This window comes from Lucilia sericata, unplaced genomic scaffold (genome assembly GCF_015586225.1).
Source record: "Lucilia sericata isolate MDLA Ls3-8-SP2 unplaced genomic scaffold, ASM1558622v1 Contig000940F_arrow, whole genome shotgun sequence".
NCBI lineage: Eukaryota > Metazoa > Arthropoda > Insecta > Diptera > Calliphoridae > Lucilia > Lucilia sericata.
The window spans coordinates 91,264-110,314 of NW_023994926.1; the positions used below are offsets into that span (position 1 = coordinate 91,264).

Sequence of the window (19,051 nt, forward strand, 5' to 3'; positions counted from 1 at the left end):
CTGTAAAGTAATGTTTTTTTCCATAACTTGTACTACTTTTATAAATCGTTTTTTTCTTTGCTGTGATTGGTTTATTTGTTTGTTTTTCTATTTGCCACAATAAAAATTACAAAATCTACAACAATACGCCTTGTTGTTGGAGCCATGTTGCATGATGGCAAAAGTAGTAAGTAAGTAAGTAGTATATTACACAATCGACATGGTCATCATTTGTTGTAGGAACTTTTTAGCTGCTTGGTTTGTTTGTTCGGTTTCTTTTATTATTTTGCCATACATTCATGACTAGAGTCAGTTGTTGGTTGGTGGCCGTTCTGTTGCCGCTCTTAACTCTTGTGGGCTTTGAATATAGTCTGGTCTGCCTGCCTGGCTGTGTGCATTGTCATGTGGTAGACAGTAAAAACGGCGACGACAATGAATGGTAGTCTACTTTTTTGTTCCCTCTCGTATGCTGCTGCTGTTTATTTTACTACGTGCAACGCGCGCACTTCGTGGCCAGTAAATCATTTTTTATACATTTTTATAATACAATCTTTTATAAAGTTGGATTTTTTATATTTTGTATAAATGTATTCTAAATGTACGTTTTGTTGTCAGCTTTTTTTGTTTTATTTGGTTTTTTAAATATTAATACCATAAAGGAAGTGAAATGGGTTCGATACGACTAACTGATATGCTAAAACGTGATGAACTTATTCTCAGAATTTAGACTTACAATGGGAGCCAACCAATGTTTTTACTAGATGGACGGACGGACAAATGGATGGACGGACGAACAGACAGACGGATGGCAGACAAATGGATGAACGGAGAGACAAATAGGTGGACTGATTGAAAGTTATTTGAGTTTTAAGTGGATTAATCATTGGACCAAAAATAACCCAGGTTTTACTCAGTCATGCGGGAAATCGCAGCCAGTAGCTTGACCACACTGTTAAAATGGACAGAAGGACGTATGAACAGTTTCACTCATAGATGGACGGACAGAACAATAGCTTGACAGACAGACGCTTCTCTTCCAATACATAAACCTAATGTAGAACCAGAACTTGTATGTGTTACAAACATTAACAAAAACTTAATATCCTACAATAGGGTATAAATATTCATACCTTCTTATGCTTACTGACCAAATGGTTTTTAGCTTGGCAGTCTCCCCCCCCCCTCGCACTCTCGCTGCATTTTAAACAAACAACAGTCAACAGTCAGCCGTTTAATATGGCTGTCGTTTTTTTTCTTTTCTTCTTTTTGCCACAGACACACAACAGTAGCCGTGTCTCGTTCATAATGTTGATGTAAGACAAGATAACCATTTATGAGGAGTTAACCCGCTTTTTCATCACACACAACTCGTGTTTTTTTTTCATGAACGGGTATCTGTTTGTTTTTTAAGTAAATGTAATTTAATACATATATTGCTGTTTAAATACGTTGATATGTTTTATAAATTATAATTTATGAAATGTACAACATAATTGGTCAAGGTTAGATCATATGATGAGCTTAACAAATTAATACTTATTAAAGAAGTTGAGAGAATCAAAAAAACAAGCAACCTAAAAGTAGGCTTTGAAATTTGAAACAAATGTTTTTAAATAAAAATGTTTTAGTTAGAACTAATACTGACTAAACATTGATTTTAAATTTTGTTTATAGTATTTTTTTAAGGATTCTAGTTCGAATCCTATTTTAAAATATATTAGTCAAAAACAGTTGAGTGTAGTAAACCACCAAAGTGTTTGCACTAGTAAATAATCTTGTTTAGACAGCTAGTAAAGTGATATTTATCATTCTAAACAGTTAGCAATAGTAACGTTTCTTGGTAAAACTGTTTACTATAGTTAAAGTTTTGCTAAAACATTAAACTGTTGTAAAGTGTGCTTCTTAAAAGTTTGCAATAGTAAATTGTCTTGTTGAGGCAGTTTACTATAGTAAAGTGTCTTGTTAAGATAGTTTGCAATAGTTAAATGTGTCTCTGTAAACAGTTTACAAAAGTAAGGAGTCTTGCAAAGTAAACTGTCTTACTGTTTACTATAGTAAAGTGTCTTGTTAAAACAGTTTACTATAGTAAAGCGCCTTGTTTACAGTTTACTATAGTAAAGTGTATTATTAAGACAAATACTATACTATAGTAAAGTTTCTCGTTAAGACAATTTGTATAGTAAACTGTCTCGTTAAAACAGTTTGCTATAGTAAAGAGTCTCGTTAAGACAGTATGCTATAGTAAAGTGGCTCGTTAAGACAGTTTGCTATAGTAAAATGTTTTGTTAAGACTGTTTACTATAGTAAAGTGTCTTGTTAAGACTGTTTACTATAGTAAAGTGTCTTTTTAAGACAGTTTACTATAGTAAAGTGTCTTGTTAAGTTTTTTTACTATAGTAAAGAGTCTTGTTAAGACAGTTTACTATAGTAAAGAGTCTTGTTAAGACAGTTTACTACAGTAAAGTGTCTTGTTAAGACAGTTTACTATAGTAAAGTGTCTTGTTAAGACAGTGTCTTGTTAAGACTGCTTACTATAGTAAAGTGTCTTGTTAAGACTGTTTACTATAGCAAAGTGTCTTGTTAAGACTGTTTACTATAGCATAGTGTCTTGTTAAGACAGCTTACTATAGTAAAGTGTCTTTTTCAGACAGTTTACTATAGTAAAGTGTCTTGTTAAGTTTTTTTACTATAGTAAAGTGTCTAGTTAAGACAGTTTACTATAGTAAAGAGTCTTGTTAAGACAGTTTACTACAATAAAGTGTCTTGTTAAGACAGTTTACTATAGTAAAGTGTCTTGTTAAGACAGCTTACTATAGTAAAATGTCTTGTTAAGACAGTTTACTATAGTAAAGTGTCTTGTTAAGACAGTTTACTATAGTAAAGTGTCTTGCTAAGACAGTTTACAATAGTAAAGTGTCTTGCTAAGACTGTTTACTATAGTAAAGTGTCTTGTTAAGACAGTTCACTATAGTAAAGTGTGTTGTTAAGACTGTTTACTATAGTAAAGTGTCTTGTTAAGACTGTTTACTATAGTAAAGTGTCTTGTTAAGACAGTTTACTATAGTAAAGTGTGTTGTTAAGGCAGTTTACTATAGTAAAGTGTCTCCTTAAGATAGTTTACTATAGTAAGATGTCTTGTTTAAACAGTTTACTATAGTAAAGTGTTTTCTTTACTATAGTGCAGTGTCTTTTTAGACAGTAAGTCAGTTTATTACAGTAAAATGTTCTATTAAGCCTAAAGCATGAAAATTTCCAACAAAAAATGAAAATAAATAAATTCTTTAAACATTTGTTGATGCAACATAACTTCTGCAATATATTTGCAATGGTAAAAATTTTAATGTAAAAATTTTATTTTTATTATTTGCAACAACATCAAACTCAATAATTTTTTTATGGCAAAATTATCCAGAACAATTATAGTCATATTGGTATTGTTTTTTTTTTTTCAGCAATTGTTTATGTATATGTCATTTTAAATGATTTTACACTCACAGTCATTTATAAATATATATGTATTTTTTTGTTTAATATTTTGACAGCTGTCAATAATGACAATTTAGTAGGTACTTGTATACATATAACCAACTTGTTTATAGTTTGATTTTGATTATTGTAATATGTCTGTCTGATAATGACTAAAGTAATTTGATCAGAAAAGATTACATATTCAATGGAAAAAAATATCCATGATTATAAACAAACAGGCGGCGTTCAATTTAACCATACCCGACAAAAAATAATAACAATTTAATTAAATTAATGTGGTTTTAAATTTTGCTTGTAGTCATTGTTTTTTTTTTGGATTTTTTTCTCTTTCCCTTTTTATAACATACTATAAATGATAGCAATTAACAAATGTCAATTAAATGATAATTAAAAGTGATTTTTTGTTTTATTGTAAATGTCTGCTTAAGTTTTTGTCTGTTAAATATGATTTGGAAAATATTTAAAGTTTAAAAAAGGAATAAAAGTCCTTTTTTTAAAGTCTACTGTGGTTTCCAAAAATCTTGATTTTGCTTAAGGTTTTCTTTTTTTGGTCTCTTATTTATATTGAATCTATGTTTTTCCATTATGATTTTTTTCTTTAATATTCCCTTTTACGCTCTAACCACTTTATTTTCCTATAAACAGAATATTTTATCAGGCATTAAGTATTAAGCAAAAAAGAAAAAAGCGATTTGCAAAAAAAGCTAAATAAATTGTACCTGGAAAATGTAAAAAGGATAATGGTTTTTAAGTTTTAATATTAAGTAAACATGTCACATACCACAGCAAGGTTAAGGTAAGTAAAAGGAAGGTATTGCAAAAAATAAGGACGATTTAAAAAAAACAAACATTATTTTGTAACAGATAGTAGAGGACATACAAAGTAGTAAACAACGTGGTTTGCTATGACAGCTTACTATACTTAAGGGTTTGCTAAAACAGTTTACTATAGTAAAGTTTTTGCTAAAACAATTTACTATAGTAAAGTGTTTGCTAAAACAGTTTACTATAGTAAAGTGTTTGTTTAAACAGTTTACTATAGTTAAGTGTTTGCTAAAACAGTTTACTATAGTAAAATGTTTGCTGAAACAGTTTACTATAGTAAAGTGTTTGCTAACAGTTTACTATAGTACAGTGTTTGCTTAACCATTATGTTATAGTAAACTGTCTTTCTAAGACTGTGTCTTTCTGAGATAGTTTACTATAGTAAAGTACTGAAGCAGTTTACTATAGTAAAGTGTTTGCTAAAACAGTGTTCTGTAGTAAAGTGTTTGATAAAACAGTTTGCTATAGTAAAGTGTTTTCTATAGCATAACGGTTAAGACTGTTGTCTATAGTAAAGTATCTTCCTGAAACAGTTTACTATAGTAAAGTGTCTTCCTGAGACAGTTTACTATAGTAAAGTGTTTGCTAAAACAGTTTACTATAGTAAAGTGTTTGTTTAAACAGTTTACTATAGTAAAGTGTCTTTCTGAGATAGTTTACTATAGTAAAGTGTCTTCCTGAGATATTTTATAGTAAACTTTCTAAGCTAAGTAAAGTATCCCCAGGCCAGCTTTGAATGTTTTATTGCCTTCCTATGATAGTTTACTATGGTATATTGCCAACCCTAGACAGTGTACTATAGTGAATCGTATTTGGGAGACAGAAAAGTGTCTTCCCAAGACATAGTTTAGGCAAAGAAAGTTTACTTTAACAAAGTGTTTTTCTAAGACCGTTTACTATATAGTAAAGTATCCTGAAAATAACATACTATAGCAAGGAATCTTCTTGAGTCATTTTACTGCAGTAAATGCTCATGCTAAGAAATTTTACTATAGTATAGTATCCTGAAAACAACATACTATAATAAGGAATCTTCTTGAGTCATTTTACTGCAGTAAATGATCATGCTAAGAAAGTTTACTAAAGTTAAGATTCTTCTTTAGATGTTTTGCTACAGTAAATTTTCTTCTTAAGACAGTTTACTATAGTAAAGTTTCTTTTTAAGACAGTTTACTATAGTAAAGTATTCCCAAGTCAACTTTGCATTAGTAAAGTGTCTTCCTTCGACAGTTAACTACAATAAAGTGTCTGCAAGTGGGTTTACTATAGTTAAGATACTTTATTAGATTATTTGCTATAGTAAATTGTCCCCAAGACGGATAATTATAGTAATTATAAAGAAGGTTTCTATTACTTTTATATTAAAGAAATATTCTAACCTTACTATGAATAGCATAATATAGTAAAGTATTTTCTTGATTGAATTTACTATAGTAAAAAGTCTTCCTAGAAGAGTCTACTATAGTAAAGTTTCCTCTTTAGATGGTTTACTACAGTAAAGTTTCCTCTTTAGATGGTTTACTACAGTAAAGTTTCTTCTTAAAACAATTTACCATAGTAAAGATTCTTCTTAAGATGGTTTACTTTAGTAAAGTTTCTTCTTCAGACAGTTTACTTTAGTAAAGTCTCTTCTTAAAAAATGTCATTATAGTAAAGTATTTTCTTAGATATTTTACTATAGCAAATTGTTTACTATAGCAATTTACTATAGCAAAATGTCTCCAAGTTAACATACTACAACGAATTGTCTTCTTGGCATAGTTTACTATAGTAAAGTGTCTTCCTAGATAGTTTACTATGCTAAATTATCTTAAAAACGTTTTACTATATTAAAATTTATTCCAGAAAGAACTCTCCATTTCTTGTAAGTTACATATTAAAGAAAAATTCTAACAATTCTTGTAAATTAACTAACTTTTACTATACCACCTTAGATTGTAAAAATAAACAAACTCGAAATAAATTTTTTTTTATTTTTCTATTCCTTATTAAGGACATTTTTTTCGTGTTTACTTAAAAATACTAGAATAATAAAATGCTAAAGAAAATAACATTTACATACAATATTTACAATGTAAAATACAAGACCATAAGCACGTTTACGTTATACTGTCTGGTCCTTCATTCCTCGGTCTCCAAGACGTTTTTTTTTAAATAAATAAATAAATAAATTTTAAAGTATATAATCTACACCATCAAAGTGAATTTTGTCCAAAAAAAGTTCCTTACATTACAAGAAGAGGTCACTTTGAAATTGTTGATCAAAAGTTCTTTTTTCACTTTTCTGTTAAAAATTTAGTTAAAACTAAAACTTGGCAAAGGGAGTAAGTGTTTTTGGTTTTGATATTTGCCAAAAGCTTTCAATGATGATTAAATAAGGATTTCTGTTTGAATTTCCTCTATTTTTCCTGTCTGTTCTATAGTTTAAGGCAAAGTTTGTGAAAATGCTTTTGTTGGTATCATGTCAATTACATGTTAAGAATTTTGAAACGAAAAAAAATCTTTAAAATACATATATCTCTTAAAAAAACACATTACTACAAATATGCCTTAAGAAATAAATATAGCATACATATACACTATAAATCCTGTTACTTATTATTATTGTTCTGCCACAAATAGCAAAATCACGCAGGAACTGTAATTGGATTAGTGTCAAGGTGCCACAACAGTTCTAACACAAACCTCTATTTATTTCATTTCGTTTCATTTTCATCTTTCTTTTGAATTCCAGGGGAGGAGACCACAAAAGTTTTTCTATATTAAAATGTATAAAGCTCCCTTGAGGCTTTGCCTGCGGGTAAATGCCTTGTTTTACATTTGGGGAGGATTTTTTTTCGTTATCCTGGTGCTTGGTAGATTGGTTTTGCTTTTAAGCAATTTGTGCGTGCTAAATTGTGCCAATGTGTTTGTTAAAAAAATTGCTTTGCCTTAATTCTTTGGAGAGCCCAAAAAAAATTGTTATCATTTTAATCAGATAAATGATAAAACCTTCAAAAAATAACGTTTTTTTTTTTTTTGAAAATTAGATTAATTTGAAAAGGCATCTTTCTCAGACAGGCAGATAGCTAGCGTTTTGGTTACTTGAGTTAAATATTTTTTCGCTGTCAATTATCTTGGTTCTTGTTTTAAATTATCTTGAGTTTATTTGTTAAAAATTAATAAGAGAGAAGTTAAAGTTGGGTTTATACGACTTTAAGGCAGTTTACTATAGTAAAATGTCTTGATAAGTCAGTTTACTATAGTAAATTGTTCTTCTATGCAGTCTGTTACAGTACAATTGATGCCTAATATTGCTTACTAAAGTTAGTTTACTATAGTAAAGAGACAGTTTAATATAGTAAAGTGTCTTATATGAAAATTTACTATAGTAAAAGTCTATCTAAGGCAATTTACTATAGTGAAGTGTCTTATATGATAATTTACTAGAGTAAAAAGTCTATCTAAGATAATTTGCTATAGTAGAGTATCTTTCAAAGATAATTTATAGTAAGGCATCTTACTAATATAATTTACTAAAGAAAATTCTGTTGCTAAGATAGTTTACTACATTAAAGTGTCTTCCCCAAAACGGTTTACTATAGCAATGTGTCATTCTAAGTCACTTTGTTATAGCAAAGTGTATTTCTCAGAAAATTTACTAAATTGAAATATCTACTAAATCATCTTGCTATAGTAAAGTGTCTTTTCTGAAAATTAACTAGAGTTAAAAGTATTTCTAAAATGCGTAACATAGAAAAGAGTCGTCTAAACATAATTTGCTATAGTAAAGTATCTTCCTAAGTTAATTTATAGTAAAGTATTTTACTAGAATAGTTTACTATAGAAAATAAAGATAGTTTACTATAGTAAAGCGTCTTGCTAAAACTGTTTGCTATAGCAAAATATCATTCTAAGTCACTTTGTTATAACAAATAGTATTTCTCAGAAAGTTTACTAAAGTAGACAATCTGCTAAATATTCTTGCCGTAGTAAAGTTTCTTTCTAGGCAGCTTTCGGTAGTAAAGTGTCTATTAAGATAGTTTACTATAGCAAATTTTCTATCCAAGATAATTTACCATAGTAAGTAGACTTCCTACAACAGTTTGCTATAGCAAAGTGTATTCTAAGACAGTTTCCTATAGTAAGTGGTCTTTCTAATACAGTTTACTTTGGAAAAGTGTTTTTCTAAGAATATTTACTATAGTAAAGTGCCTACCTAAGATATTTGCTATAGAAAAGTGTAAAGGCAGTAAAGCTTACAGCAGTCAGGAATCTTTTAAGCTCTTTACTATAGTAAAATACTTTCTTACAACAGCTTGCTATAGTAAAGAGTCTTCCTCAGATAATTTGCTACTGTTAAATGTCTTTTTAAGTAAGTGTACTGTAGTTAAGTGTTTAATGAAAGAGTTTGATATAGTAAAGGATAGTGAAATGTCTATTAAGAGAGTTTGCAATCGAAAAGTGTCTTCTTGAGACAATTTGCTATAGCAGAATATCTGTGTCAAGTAAAGTTTGCTAAAACAAACTGTCTTGCTAAGATAGTTTACTATAGTAAACTATGTTCCTGAGAAATTTTGCTAAAGAATGTCTCGTACTAAGAAAGTTTGCTATAGTAAAGTGTTTCAAAGTAAGTTTACTATACTAAAATGTTTTATAAGGCGGTTTGGTTTCTATAGTAAAGTGTCAAGTAAAGTTTACTATAGTAAACTGTGTTCCTAAGAAAGTTTACTAAAGAAAAGTGTCCCCTTAAGAATGTTTGCTATAGTAAAGTGTTTCAAAGACAGTTTTCTATGGTAAAGTGTCTTCTAAGACAGTTCCCTGTAGTAAACTATTTTCCTAAGAAAGTTTATTAAGTAAAAGTGTCTTCCTAAGACTATTTGCTATAGTAAAGTGTCTTTCTAAAACAGTTTACTATAGCAAATGTAATTTTATGATAGTTTTCGTAGTAAAGTGTTTTCCTAAGTAATTTTGCTATAGTAAACTGTCCTTTTAGAGAGATTGCTACAGTATTGTATCCCTTAAGATAGTTTTTTGTAGTAAACTGTCTTCCTAAGAAACTTAACTGTAGTAATATATCTTATAAGACAGCTTTCTACAGTAAAGTGTCTTTTTAGACAGTGTGCAATAGTAAAGTGTCATCTAAGACAGTTTGTAATAGCAAAGTGTCTTCTATTTGCTATAGCAAAGTATTTTCTGAGACACTTTGCTCTAGTAAAGTGTCTTCTATGACAGTTTGCAATAGTAAATTGTTTTCTAACAGATTTTGCAATTGTAAAGTGTCTTCTTAGGCAGTTTGCAATAGTAAAGTGTCTTCTATTTGCTATAGCAAAGTATTTTCTGAGACAGTTTGCTCTAGTAAAGTGTCTTGTATGAGAGTTTGCAATAGTAAATTGTTTTCTAACAGAGTTTGCAATAGTAAGGAGCTTTCTAAGACAGTTTACAATAGTAAAGTGTTCTAAGACAGTTTGCAATAGTAAAGTGTCTTCTATTTGCTATAGCAAAGTGCCTTTTAAAACAGTTTTCAATAGTAAAATGTCTTCTAAGACAGTTTGCAATAGCAAAGTGTCTTTCTAAGACAGTTTGCAATAGCAAAGTGTCTTTCTAAGACAGTTTGCAATAGCAAAGTGTCTTTCTAAGACAGTTTGAAATAGTAAAGTGTCTTCTAAGACAGTTTGCAATAGCAAAGTATCTTGCTGATGCAATAAGCTATAGCAAAGTGTCTTCCTAATACAATTTGCTATTGCAAAGTGTCTTCCTAAGATAGTTTGCAATAGTTTACTAAAGTAAAGTGACTTCTTTAAAGATTGTCTTCCTAAATCCCTTTATTATTTATAAAGTTTATCGATATAAAGCCTCCAAACTTCAAAATTTTTTTTTGGGTGTTGCAAACTTTAGCACAACTCGATAATACCCATTTGCTAACAGTAGTGTACATTATAAAACGAAATTCTATGATTTCATCTAGGGAATTAGATAAAATTAAACTTATTTTCCAATCAAATGTTTATGATAGCAATACATTGCAATGTTGTAAATAATTATATATAAACAAACTCTGTTAAATGTTGAAACAGATTTCTATAAAAATATAACTGTTGTAAAGAAATTGGGGAAGGTTTGCAAGTATCAAATAAAGAAGATTTTTTTCCAAAATTTTCTTAAAATCTAATATTTAAACCACAAATTTTCTTTAGTGAGTTTTTTTCTCCATTATAATTTAATATTTGCTTTTAGCCATTAATAGCATTAATAGCATTTAGAAACCATACATTGTATTTGTTAGGGATCCCACTCTTAAAAGCTTATTAAGTAATCAAATACAGAATTATGCTGATTTCAAAATAAAATTCTCATATTTTTAAAAATTAATGGCCATATGCTTTTAACAAAGGCGGGCATATTCCCAGCATTTAAAATAAGAAAACATAAAAATTTAAGAAAAATACTTAAAGTACTTGAAAACCATTAAACGACCTTTAACAAGTAAAATTTTAAACAATAGTTTTAGTTTTATAATGAGAATGAGTACATAAGTTGAGGAAGGCATTCAAAATGTTAAAAATTCAAACAAAAAATTTATTAAAAAATAAAAAATTTCTTTAAAAATGTTAAAAAATATATATTTAAAAAAAATTTGTTTAACAAAATGTTTACATATGTTATCGGCAATTGACCGTCTGTCTTAAATCCCAAACATTTATAGAAAATTACAATAATAAAGAAAAAGACAAAGACAACTCAAAAGTTTTTAGACAAAAGCAACATAAAGACAACAAAAAAAACTGCATCCATAAAATCCATAAATATCTTTATGTTGACAGTTTTAATAACATTTGAAAACATTTGTCGCTCTTACCAACCGAAATCCCAATTTACAGAAAATATATAAACAAAATCTGAAACTAAAAAAGCACATCTTGAAAAACTAAAAAAACAACAAATTCAACTGATAAGAATTTTTGCTTTCATTCTTTTCTCTACTAATTTTGTTTATATTTTTTTAAAAAACGAAAAAAAATCTTTATCTCTTTGGTTTTGTATTTCAGCTGTTCTAAAAGTAAAATCATCTATAGAGTTTTCTATCTTTCCGAAAGTATCTTATGAATGTGTATTCTCTCTATTTTGTTCGTTTTTTATGTTAATGAGACTCACTCCTTTTTCACTCTTCAATTGGGGTCACTTAAGATTTGTATCATTTGGAAGACTAGAGAATATTTTTTTTTGAAAATTAAAGCAAAAAAACCTCAGACACAAAATTTTTTACGAAATTTTCCCAATCTCACCAGATCTTATACTAACGATTTGCCGAAGATAATTCATAAGAACAGAATGTTACTAAAACAGTTTACTATAGTAAATCGCTTTATTAACACAGTTTACTATAGTAAAGCATTTTCCTAATACATTTTACTATAGTAAAGTGTTTCCTAAGATATTTTACTATAGTAAAGAGACTTCATAAAACTGTTTAGGATAAAAGTTTTTCCCATGATAGTTTACTATAGTAAAGCATTTTCCTAATACATTTTACTATAGTAAATGGTTTACTACGATAGTTTACTATAGTAAAGGGACTTCTTAAGACAGTTTAGTGTAAAAGTTTTTCCTATGATAGTTTACTATAGTAAAGTATTTCAACAAGATAGTTTTCCATAATAAGCTGCCACCTTAAGACAGTTTACTATAGTAAAGTCATTTCCTTAAACACTTTACTATATATAGTGTCTAAGTAAATTGTTTTCTTAACACAGTTTACTATATTAAAGCATTTTCCTAACACATTTTACTATAGTAAATGGTTTCCTAAGATAGTTTACTATAGTAAAGATTCTTCCTAAAACAGTTTAAGGTAAAAGTTTATTCCATGATAGTTTACTATAGTAAAGTATTCCAATAAGACTGTTTTCCCTAGTTAGCTGCCACCTTAAGACAGTTTACTATGGTAAAGTCACTTCCTTAACAACTTTGCTATATACGGTATCTTCCTAACACCTTTTACTATAGCAAAATGTTTCCTAAGACAGTTTTCCATAGTAAACTGTCACCATAAGATAGATTACTATAGTAAAGTAGCTTTCTTAAACAGTTTACTATAGAAAGTGTCTTCCTGAAAGAGTTTACTATAGTAAAGAGTTTTTCATGGCAGTTAATTGTTGCAAAATGTGTTCTTAAGGCATTTTACTATAGCAAAGTATATTTTAAGACAGCTTACTATAGTAAAGTGTTTCTTAAGTCCACATTGCAATAGTAAAATGTCTTCTAAAAACTATTTACTATGGTAAAGACTTTATTTAGATGATTTGTAATAGCAAAATGTCTTTATATAATTTTTTACTATAGTAAACTGTTTGCTAAGACAGTTTACTATAGTAAGGTGTTTCCTAAGACATTTTACTGTAGTAAAGTGTTTCTCAAAACATATTGCAATAGTAGTAGATTTTCATAAAACAGTTTACTATAGTAATATGTTTTGCTAAGACAATTTACTATAGTAAAGAGTCTTCCTAAGATAGTTTACCATAGTAAAATGTATTTTGAAACTGTTTACTGTAGTAAAGTATCATCATAAGACAGTTTACTATAGAAAACTGTTGTATTAACTTTAATTTAGCAAATAGTTTTCCTATGACAGTTTACTAAAGTAAAATTACTTTATAAACTGTTTACTATACCAAAAGTGTCTTCCTAAAACAGTTTACAATAGTAAAATCTCTATAAAAACAGTTTACTATGGTAAAGTATCTTCCTATGACTGTTTATTGTAGTAAAATAATTCCGCATCATTTAACCTCCATAATAAATCCTTTTTTAACAGACCCAAAACTATAATTTCTCTATTATTTCATCACCAGGTAGTTTAACCTTACCTTACTAACGACTTCTTCGACAATTTTGTTTTTATTGCAATTTCAATTTAATTTGGAAAAAAAAGCTCATTATTAACGTATTTGTTTTATGTTCTATAATAAATAAAAATTCATTTATATTACAATGTTTTATTATAATTTCTGCACAATTTTGCCCTAAAAATTTCGTAGTTTATGAAATATTACCACAGCAATAAAAGTTTGTTTTTTTATACGTTCATACTTTATAAGTTATTTTTTTTTAGACATACACCCCAAATATAAAGTCAATTTATTTTCCCAAAAAACAAACTTAAAAAGAACCGAAAAAAATTATTATTTATACAGTTTTTTTTTTTTTTTTGTTAAAGATGAAATTATATTCTAGGAATTTTGGTACTTAATATGTATACATATAAGTATGTATGTAATAAAAATGAGAAAAACAACAAAAATAAAATTAATGACTTTTTATAACTATGATACATGGCAGACTAGAGTATAAATTGAACTAGACTTTAGCAGTAAAAGTATAAATTTTTACCCAAAAAAAAATTAATATAAATTCAACCACAACATATTTAGGAAAGAGTATATGTATGTGGAAAACATTAAAGAAGCTATTAACATTAAAATTGTTGGCCTTATTTAAGTCTAGTCCTTTTATATAAAGAGAAAGAAAGGAATTCGTTTTTCGAATGTTATAAAGCTATAAAGTTATGAAGTTATAAAGTTATAAAGTTATAAAGTTATAAAGTTATAAAGTTATAAAGTTATAAAGTTATAAAGTTATAAAGTTATAAAGTTGTAAAGTTATAAAGTTATAAAGTTATAAAGTTATAAAGTTATAAAATTATAAAGTTATAAAGTTATAAAGTTATAAAGTTATAAAGTTATAAAGTTATAAAGTTATAAAGTTATAAAGTTATAAAGTTATAAAGTTATAAAGTTATAAAGTTATAAATTTATAAAGTTATAAAGTTATATAGTTATAAAGTTATATGGTTATAAAGTTATAAAGTTATAAAGTTATAAAGTTATAAAGTTATAAAGTTATAAAGTTATAAAGTTATAAAGTTATAAAGTTACAAAGTTATAAAGTTATAAAGTTATATGGCTATAAAGTTATAAAGTTACAAAGTTATAAAGTTATAAAATTATAAAGTTATAAAGTTATAATGTTATAAAGTTATAAAGCTATAAATTTATAAAGTTATAAAGTTATAAAGTTATAAAGTTATAAAATTATAAAATTATAAAGTTATAAAGTTATAATGTTATAAAGTTATCCAATTATCCAGTTTTCCAGTTATCAAGTTATAAAGTCATTTACAAAAAATGTTTTTATAAAATTCTTTTATTTTCAAATCACTATTAAATTTTTTACATTTTTACACACTTTTTTTTTTTGTTTTAAATATTTTTTATTATTTTTTAAAAAATTTGTCTAAGAGTAAATTTTTTTTATGTTTAAAAGTTTTAAAAATTTATTTGTTATATTTTTTAAGGATTTTTGTTGGCAAACATAAAAAACTTCTTTCTAATATTTTTACCCAAATAAATTTTACTCAGGGGCTTATAAATAGTAGACTTTAGAAAAAAATACTTTTCCTTATATGCTGTATATTAAATTAAGCTGTAGGAGTTTTGCCAGTAGTTTTGTGTTATTTTTCAAATTGTTATAAAAAACTAAAAAATATATTTTTTTTTTACTTATATGTTTTCTACTATAGTTTTTTTGTTTTCTTTCCACAAGAATTATTGTATTATTTGTATGTATTTTGCAACAGATAAAATTCTAACATATAAAGTTTCGACAAAAGTTTTGCTCTCCAACTTGTTACTGTAAGTAGTTTTGTGCAATAAACAACTAATGTTAAAAGGAATTTAGTTAAGTAAATGGTATTTTATAAAAATTTTATTTAAAATATGAATTGTTAAAGAATTTTTTAAAGTTCAAGTTTTAAACCAGAGAGATTTTAATTACTGAAGGTAATTTACAAAGAAGATTTTTAAACTGTTAAATTTTGAAGTAATCTGGGAAAAATGTATAATTATATAAAATTTGGGTAATTTTTCAATCTGAATCGTAAACAATGTAGTAATTTCCATACTTATAAGGAAGAAGGGCCGGAACTGAACTAGAACTGAAGTAGAACTGAACTAGAACTGAACTAGAACTGAACTAGAACTGAACTAGAACTGAACTAGAACTGAACTAGAACTGAACTAGAACTGAACTAGAACTGAACTAGAACTAGAACTGAACTAGAACTGAACTAGAACTGAACTAGAACTGAACTAGAACTGAACTAGAACTGAACTAGAACTGAACTAGAACTGAACTAGAACATGAACTAGAACTGAACTAGAACTGAACTAGAACTGAACTAGAACTGAACTAGAACTGAACTAGAACTGAACTAGAACTGAACTAGAACTGAACTAGAACTGAACTAGAACTGAACTAGAACTGAACTAGAACTGAACTAGAACTGAACTAGAACTGAACTAGAACTGAACTAGAACTGAACTAGACTGAACTAGAACTGAACTAGAACTGAACTAGAACTGAACTAGAACTGAACTAGAACTGAACTAGAACTGAACTAGAACTGAACTAGAACTGAACTAGAACTGAACTAGAACTGAACTAGAACTGAACTAGAACTGAACTAGAACTGAACTAGAACTGAACTAGAACTGAACTAGAACTGAACTAGAACTGAACTAGAACTGAACTAGAACTGAACTAGAACTGAACTAGAACTGAACTAGAACTGAACTAGAACTGAACTAGAACTGAACTAGAACTGAACTAGAACTGAACTAGAACTGAACTAGAACTGAACTAGAACTGAACTAGAACTGAACTAGAACTGAACTAGAACTGAACTAGAACTGAACTAGAACTGAACTAGAACTGAACTAGAACTGAACTAGAACTGAACTAGAACTGAACTAGAACTGAACTAGAACTGAACTAGAACTGAACTAGAACTGAACTAGAACTGAACTAGAACTGAACTAGAACTGAACTAGAACTGAACTAGAACTGAACTAGAACTGAACTAGAACTGAACTAGAACTGAACTAGAACTGAACTAGAACTGAACTAGAACTGAACTAGAACTGAACTAGAACTGAACTAGAACTGAACTAGAACTGAACTAGAACTGAACTAGAACTGAACTAGAATAGAACTAGAACTGAACTAGACTAGAACTAGAACTAGAAACTGAACTAGAACTAGAACTGAACTAGAACTGAACTAGAACTGAACTAGAACTGAACTAGAACTGAAACTAGAACTGAACTAGAACTGAACTAGAACTGAACTAGAACTGAACTAGAACTGAACTAGAACTGAACTAGAACTGAACTAGAACTGAACTAGAACTGAACTAGAACTGAACTAGAACTGAACTAGAACTGAACTAGAACTGAACTAGAACTGAACTAGAACTGAACTAGAACTGAACTAGAACTGAACTAGAACTGAACTAGAACTGAACTAGAACTGAACTAGAACTGAACTAGAACTGAACTAGACTAGAACTAGAACTGAACTAGAACTGAACTAGAACTGAACTAGAACTGAACTAGAACTGAACTAGAACTGAACTAGAACTGAACTAGAACTGAACTAGAACTGAATTAGAACTGAACTAGAACTGAACTAGAACTGAACTAGAACTGAACTAGAACTGAACTAGAACTGAACTAGAACTGAACTAGAACTAAACTAGAACTGAATCGGAAACGAACTAGATCTAAATTAAAAAAACTATTAATAATAAAAAATTTTTATGATGCCACTTACCTTTAACTCCTTGTAATGAGATCGTTATCAGCAATGTTAGATAAAAACTTAAAAATATTCCATTATTAACTCTCAGATTCAGCATTCTTTGTACATCGATATTAAACCAGGACTGTCGTTGATGTATTATTGTACTACTTAGATGATAACTGTGATGATGTGAGCGGGGTTGGCAGCTCTTAGTACAAGAACTGCTTAGCGAGGATGTCATATTTATAACATTTTCCTTAACACATGTATTAAACATAAAATGTCAATATTATTTTTTTGTTGTATTTGACAAGAAAAAGACAAATTTTCCGTGTAGTATATTTAGTGGCAGTTATGTTTATAGTTAAAAAATTGCATACTTTTAGGCGGGTAAGGGAGTAAAAGTTTATGCTGCTTTCATGTTTTGCACTCAATTCAAAACACGATGCTTAAAAAATTTTATTACTTCTTTTACTTTTTTAATAGAGAGAAGTTTTCTTGCTTTTTCTTTGTTTTGTTTTGTATTGTATATTATTTTGTTGTGTTGCAAGGAAACTATAACATTGAGTGTCAAGTACAATGCTATTGCTATTTGGAAATGTAATATAACCTTGCACTTGATCCTTTAACACCAACAAAAAAACAACAACAGCTATGTCGTTGTCGTTTTTCCTTTAGAGCTCCACTAAAAAGTGGCAAAAGGAATTCTTAGTCCTTGTTTTTCTCAAGTGCTTTAGCGACACCACGTAGTAGTTGGATACTTCTCGTCGTCGCCTTTTTCTATTTTCTCTCTCTATATGTCTCGTAGAGAATGTCTGTGCACTTAGGAAACGATGTTGAAATTGTTAAGTGTTCCCCTCCAGCTGCCAAAGTATATACTGTTTGTCGTAGAAGTGCAAAACCAACAAAAAGGACATTCACCATAAAATGCTTAAAGTTGAAGTTTTTATGAGCGTCTTGTTACGTTCAGGGCAATTTATCACTTGCTACTACTGTGTTTTTATTTTATCCTTTTCTTTTTGTATAGCAACGAAAAAAAGTTTATTTTTTTTATTTTTCTTTCCCAAAAATTATAGTTTTCTTATTTTTTTCTGTTACACAATAATGTTGCTCTATTTGTTATTTAGTTGTTATTATTTATGTTTTTTGCATTTATATGTTTGTAGAAAACTAATATTAAGTTGTAAAAAATCGTGTATATATTCCTGGCATGGGTGTCTGTCTGTCTTGCTTTCTTCAATAGAAATGTTGGCAAATATTGTCACGTTGACGCTTGCAGCTTTAGTGTTGTACGTGTTCAAATTTAGTTGCAACAATTATTGTTTTTTTATGAATATTTCATTTCAAAATAAAAGCTGTAAAGATAAGAAAAAACATTAAAAAATTAATATTTTTTATGAAAGAATTGTTAATTTAATAAATATGAATTTGTAAATCTGGTAATTTTAACAGAAAAACAGTTAAAGTTAAATTTTGATAAATATTTTATTTTATAATAACTTTAAAATTTTATAGACTAGATTGTAGAATAGACTTTAGATTAGACTACATACTAGACTATATACTATAGACTACACTACAGACTTGACTAAAGACTAGACTATAGACTAGACTATAGACTAGACTATAGACTAGACTATAGACCAGACTATAGACTAGACTATAGACTAGACTATAGACTAGACTATAGACTAGACTATAGACTAGACTATAGACTAGACTATAGACTAGACTATAGACTAGACTATAGACTAGACTATAGACTAGACTATAGACTAGACTATAGACTAGACTATAGACTAGACTATAGACTAGACTATAGACTAGACTATAGACTAGACTATAGACTAGACTATAGACTAGACTATAGACTAGACTATAGACTAGACTATAGACTAGACTAGACTATAGACTAGACTATAGACTAGACTATAGACTATAGACTAGACTATAGACTAGACTATAGACTAGACTATAGACTAGACTATAGACTATACTATAGACTAGACTATAGACTGGACTATAGACTATACTATAGACTAGACTATAGACTATAGACTAGACTATAGACTAGACTATAGACTAGACTATAGACTAGACTATAGACTAGACTATAGACTAGACTATAGACTAGACT

The 19,051-nt window shown here is 28.2% G+C and overlaps 1 protein-coding gene across 1 annotated transcript in view; it reads right to left on the reverse strand.

The window, feature by feature from the left end:
- LOC119609146 (roundabout homolog 2-like) overlaps positions 1 to 19,051 on the reverse strand; it is a gene marked incomplete at its 3' end in the record, with an annotated part of 186,598 nt that overhangs the window by 85,656 nt on the left and 81,891 nt on the right. Inside the window, exon 3 of the mRNA XM_037963860.1 lies at positions 16,945 to 18,269. Within this exon, the coding sequence (XP_037819788.1) occupies positions 16,945 to 17,191 (247 nt within the window). The remainder of the gene's footprint in view (positions 1 to 16,944; positions 18,270 to 19,051) is intronic.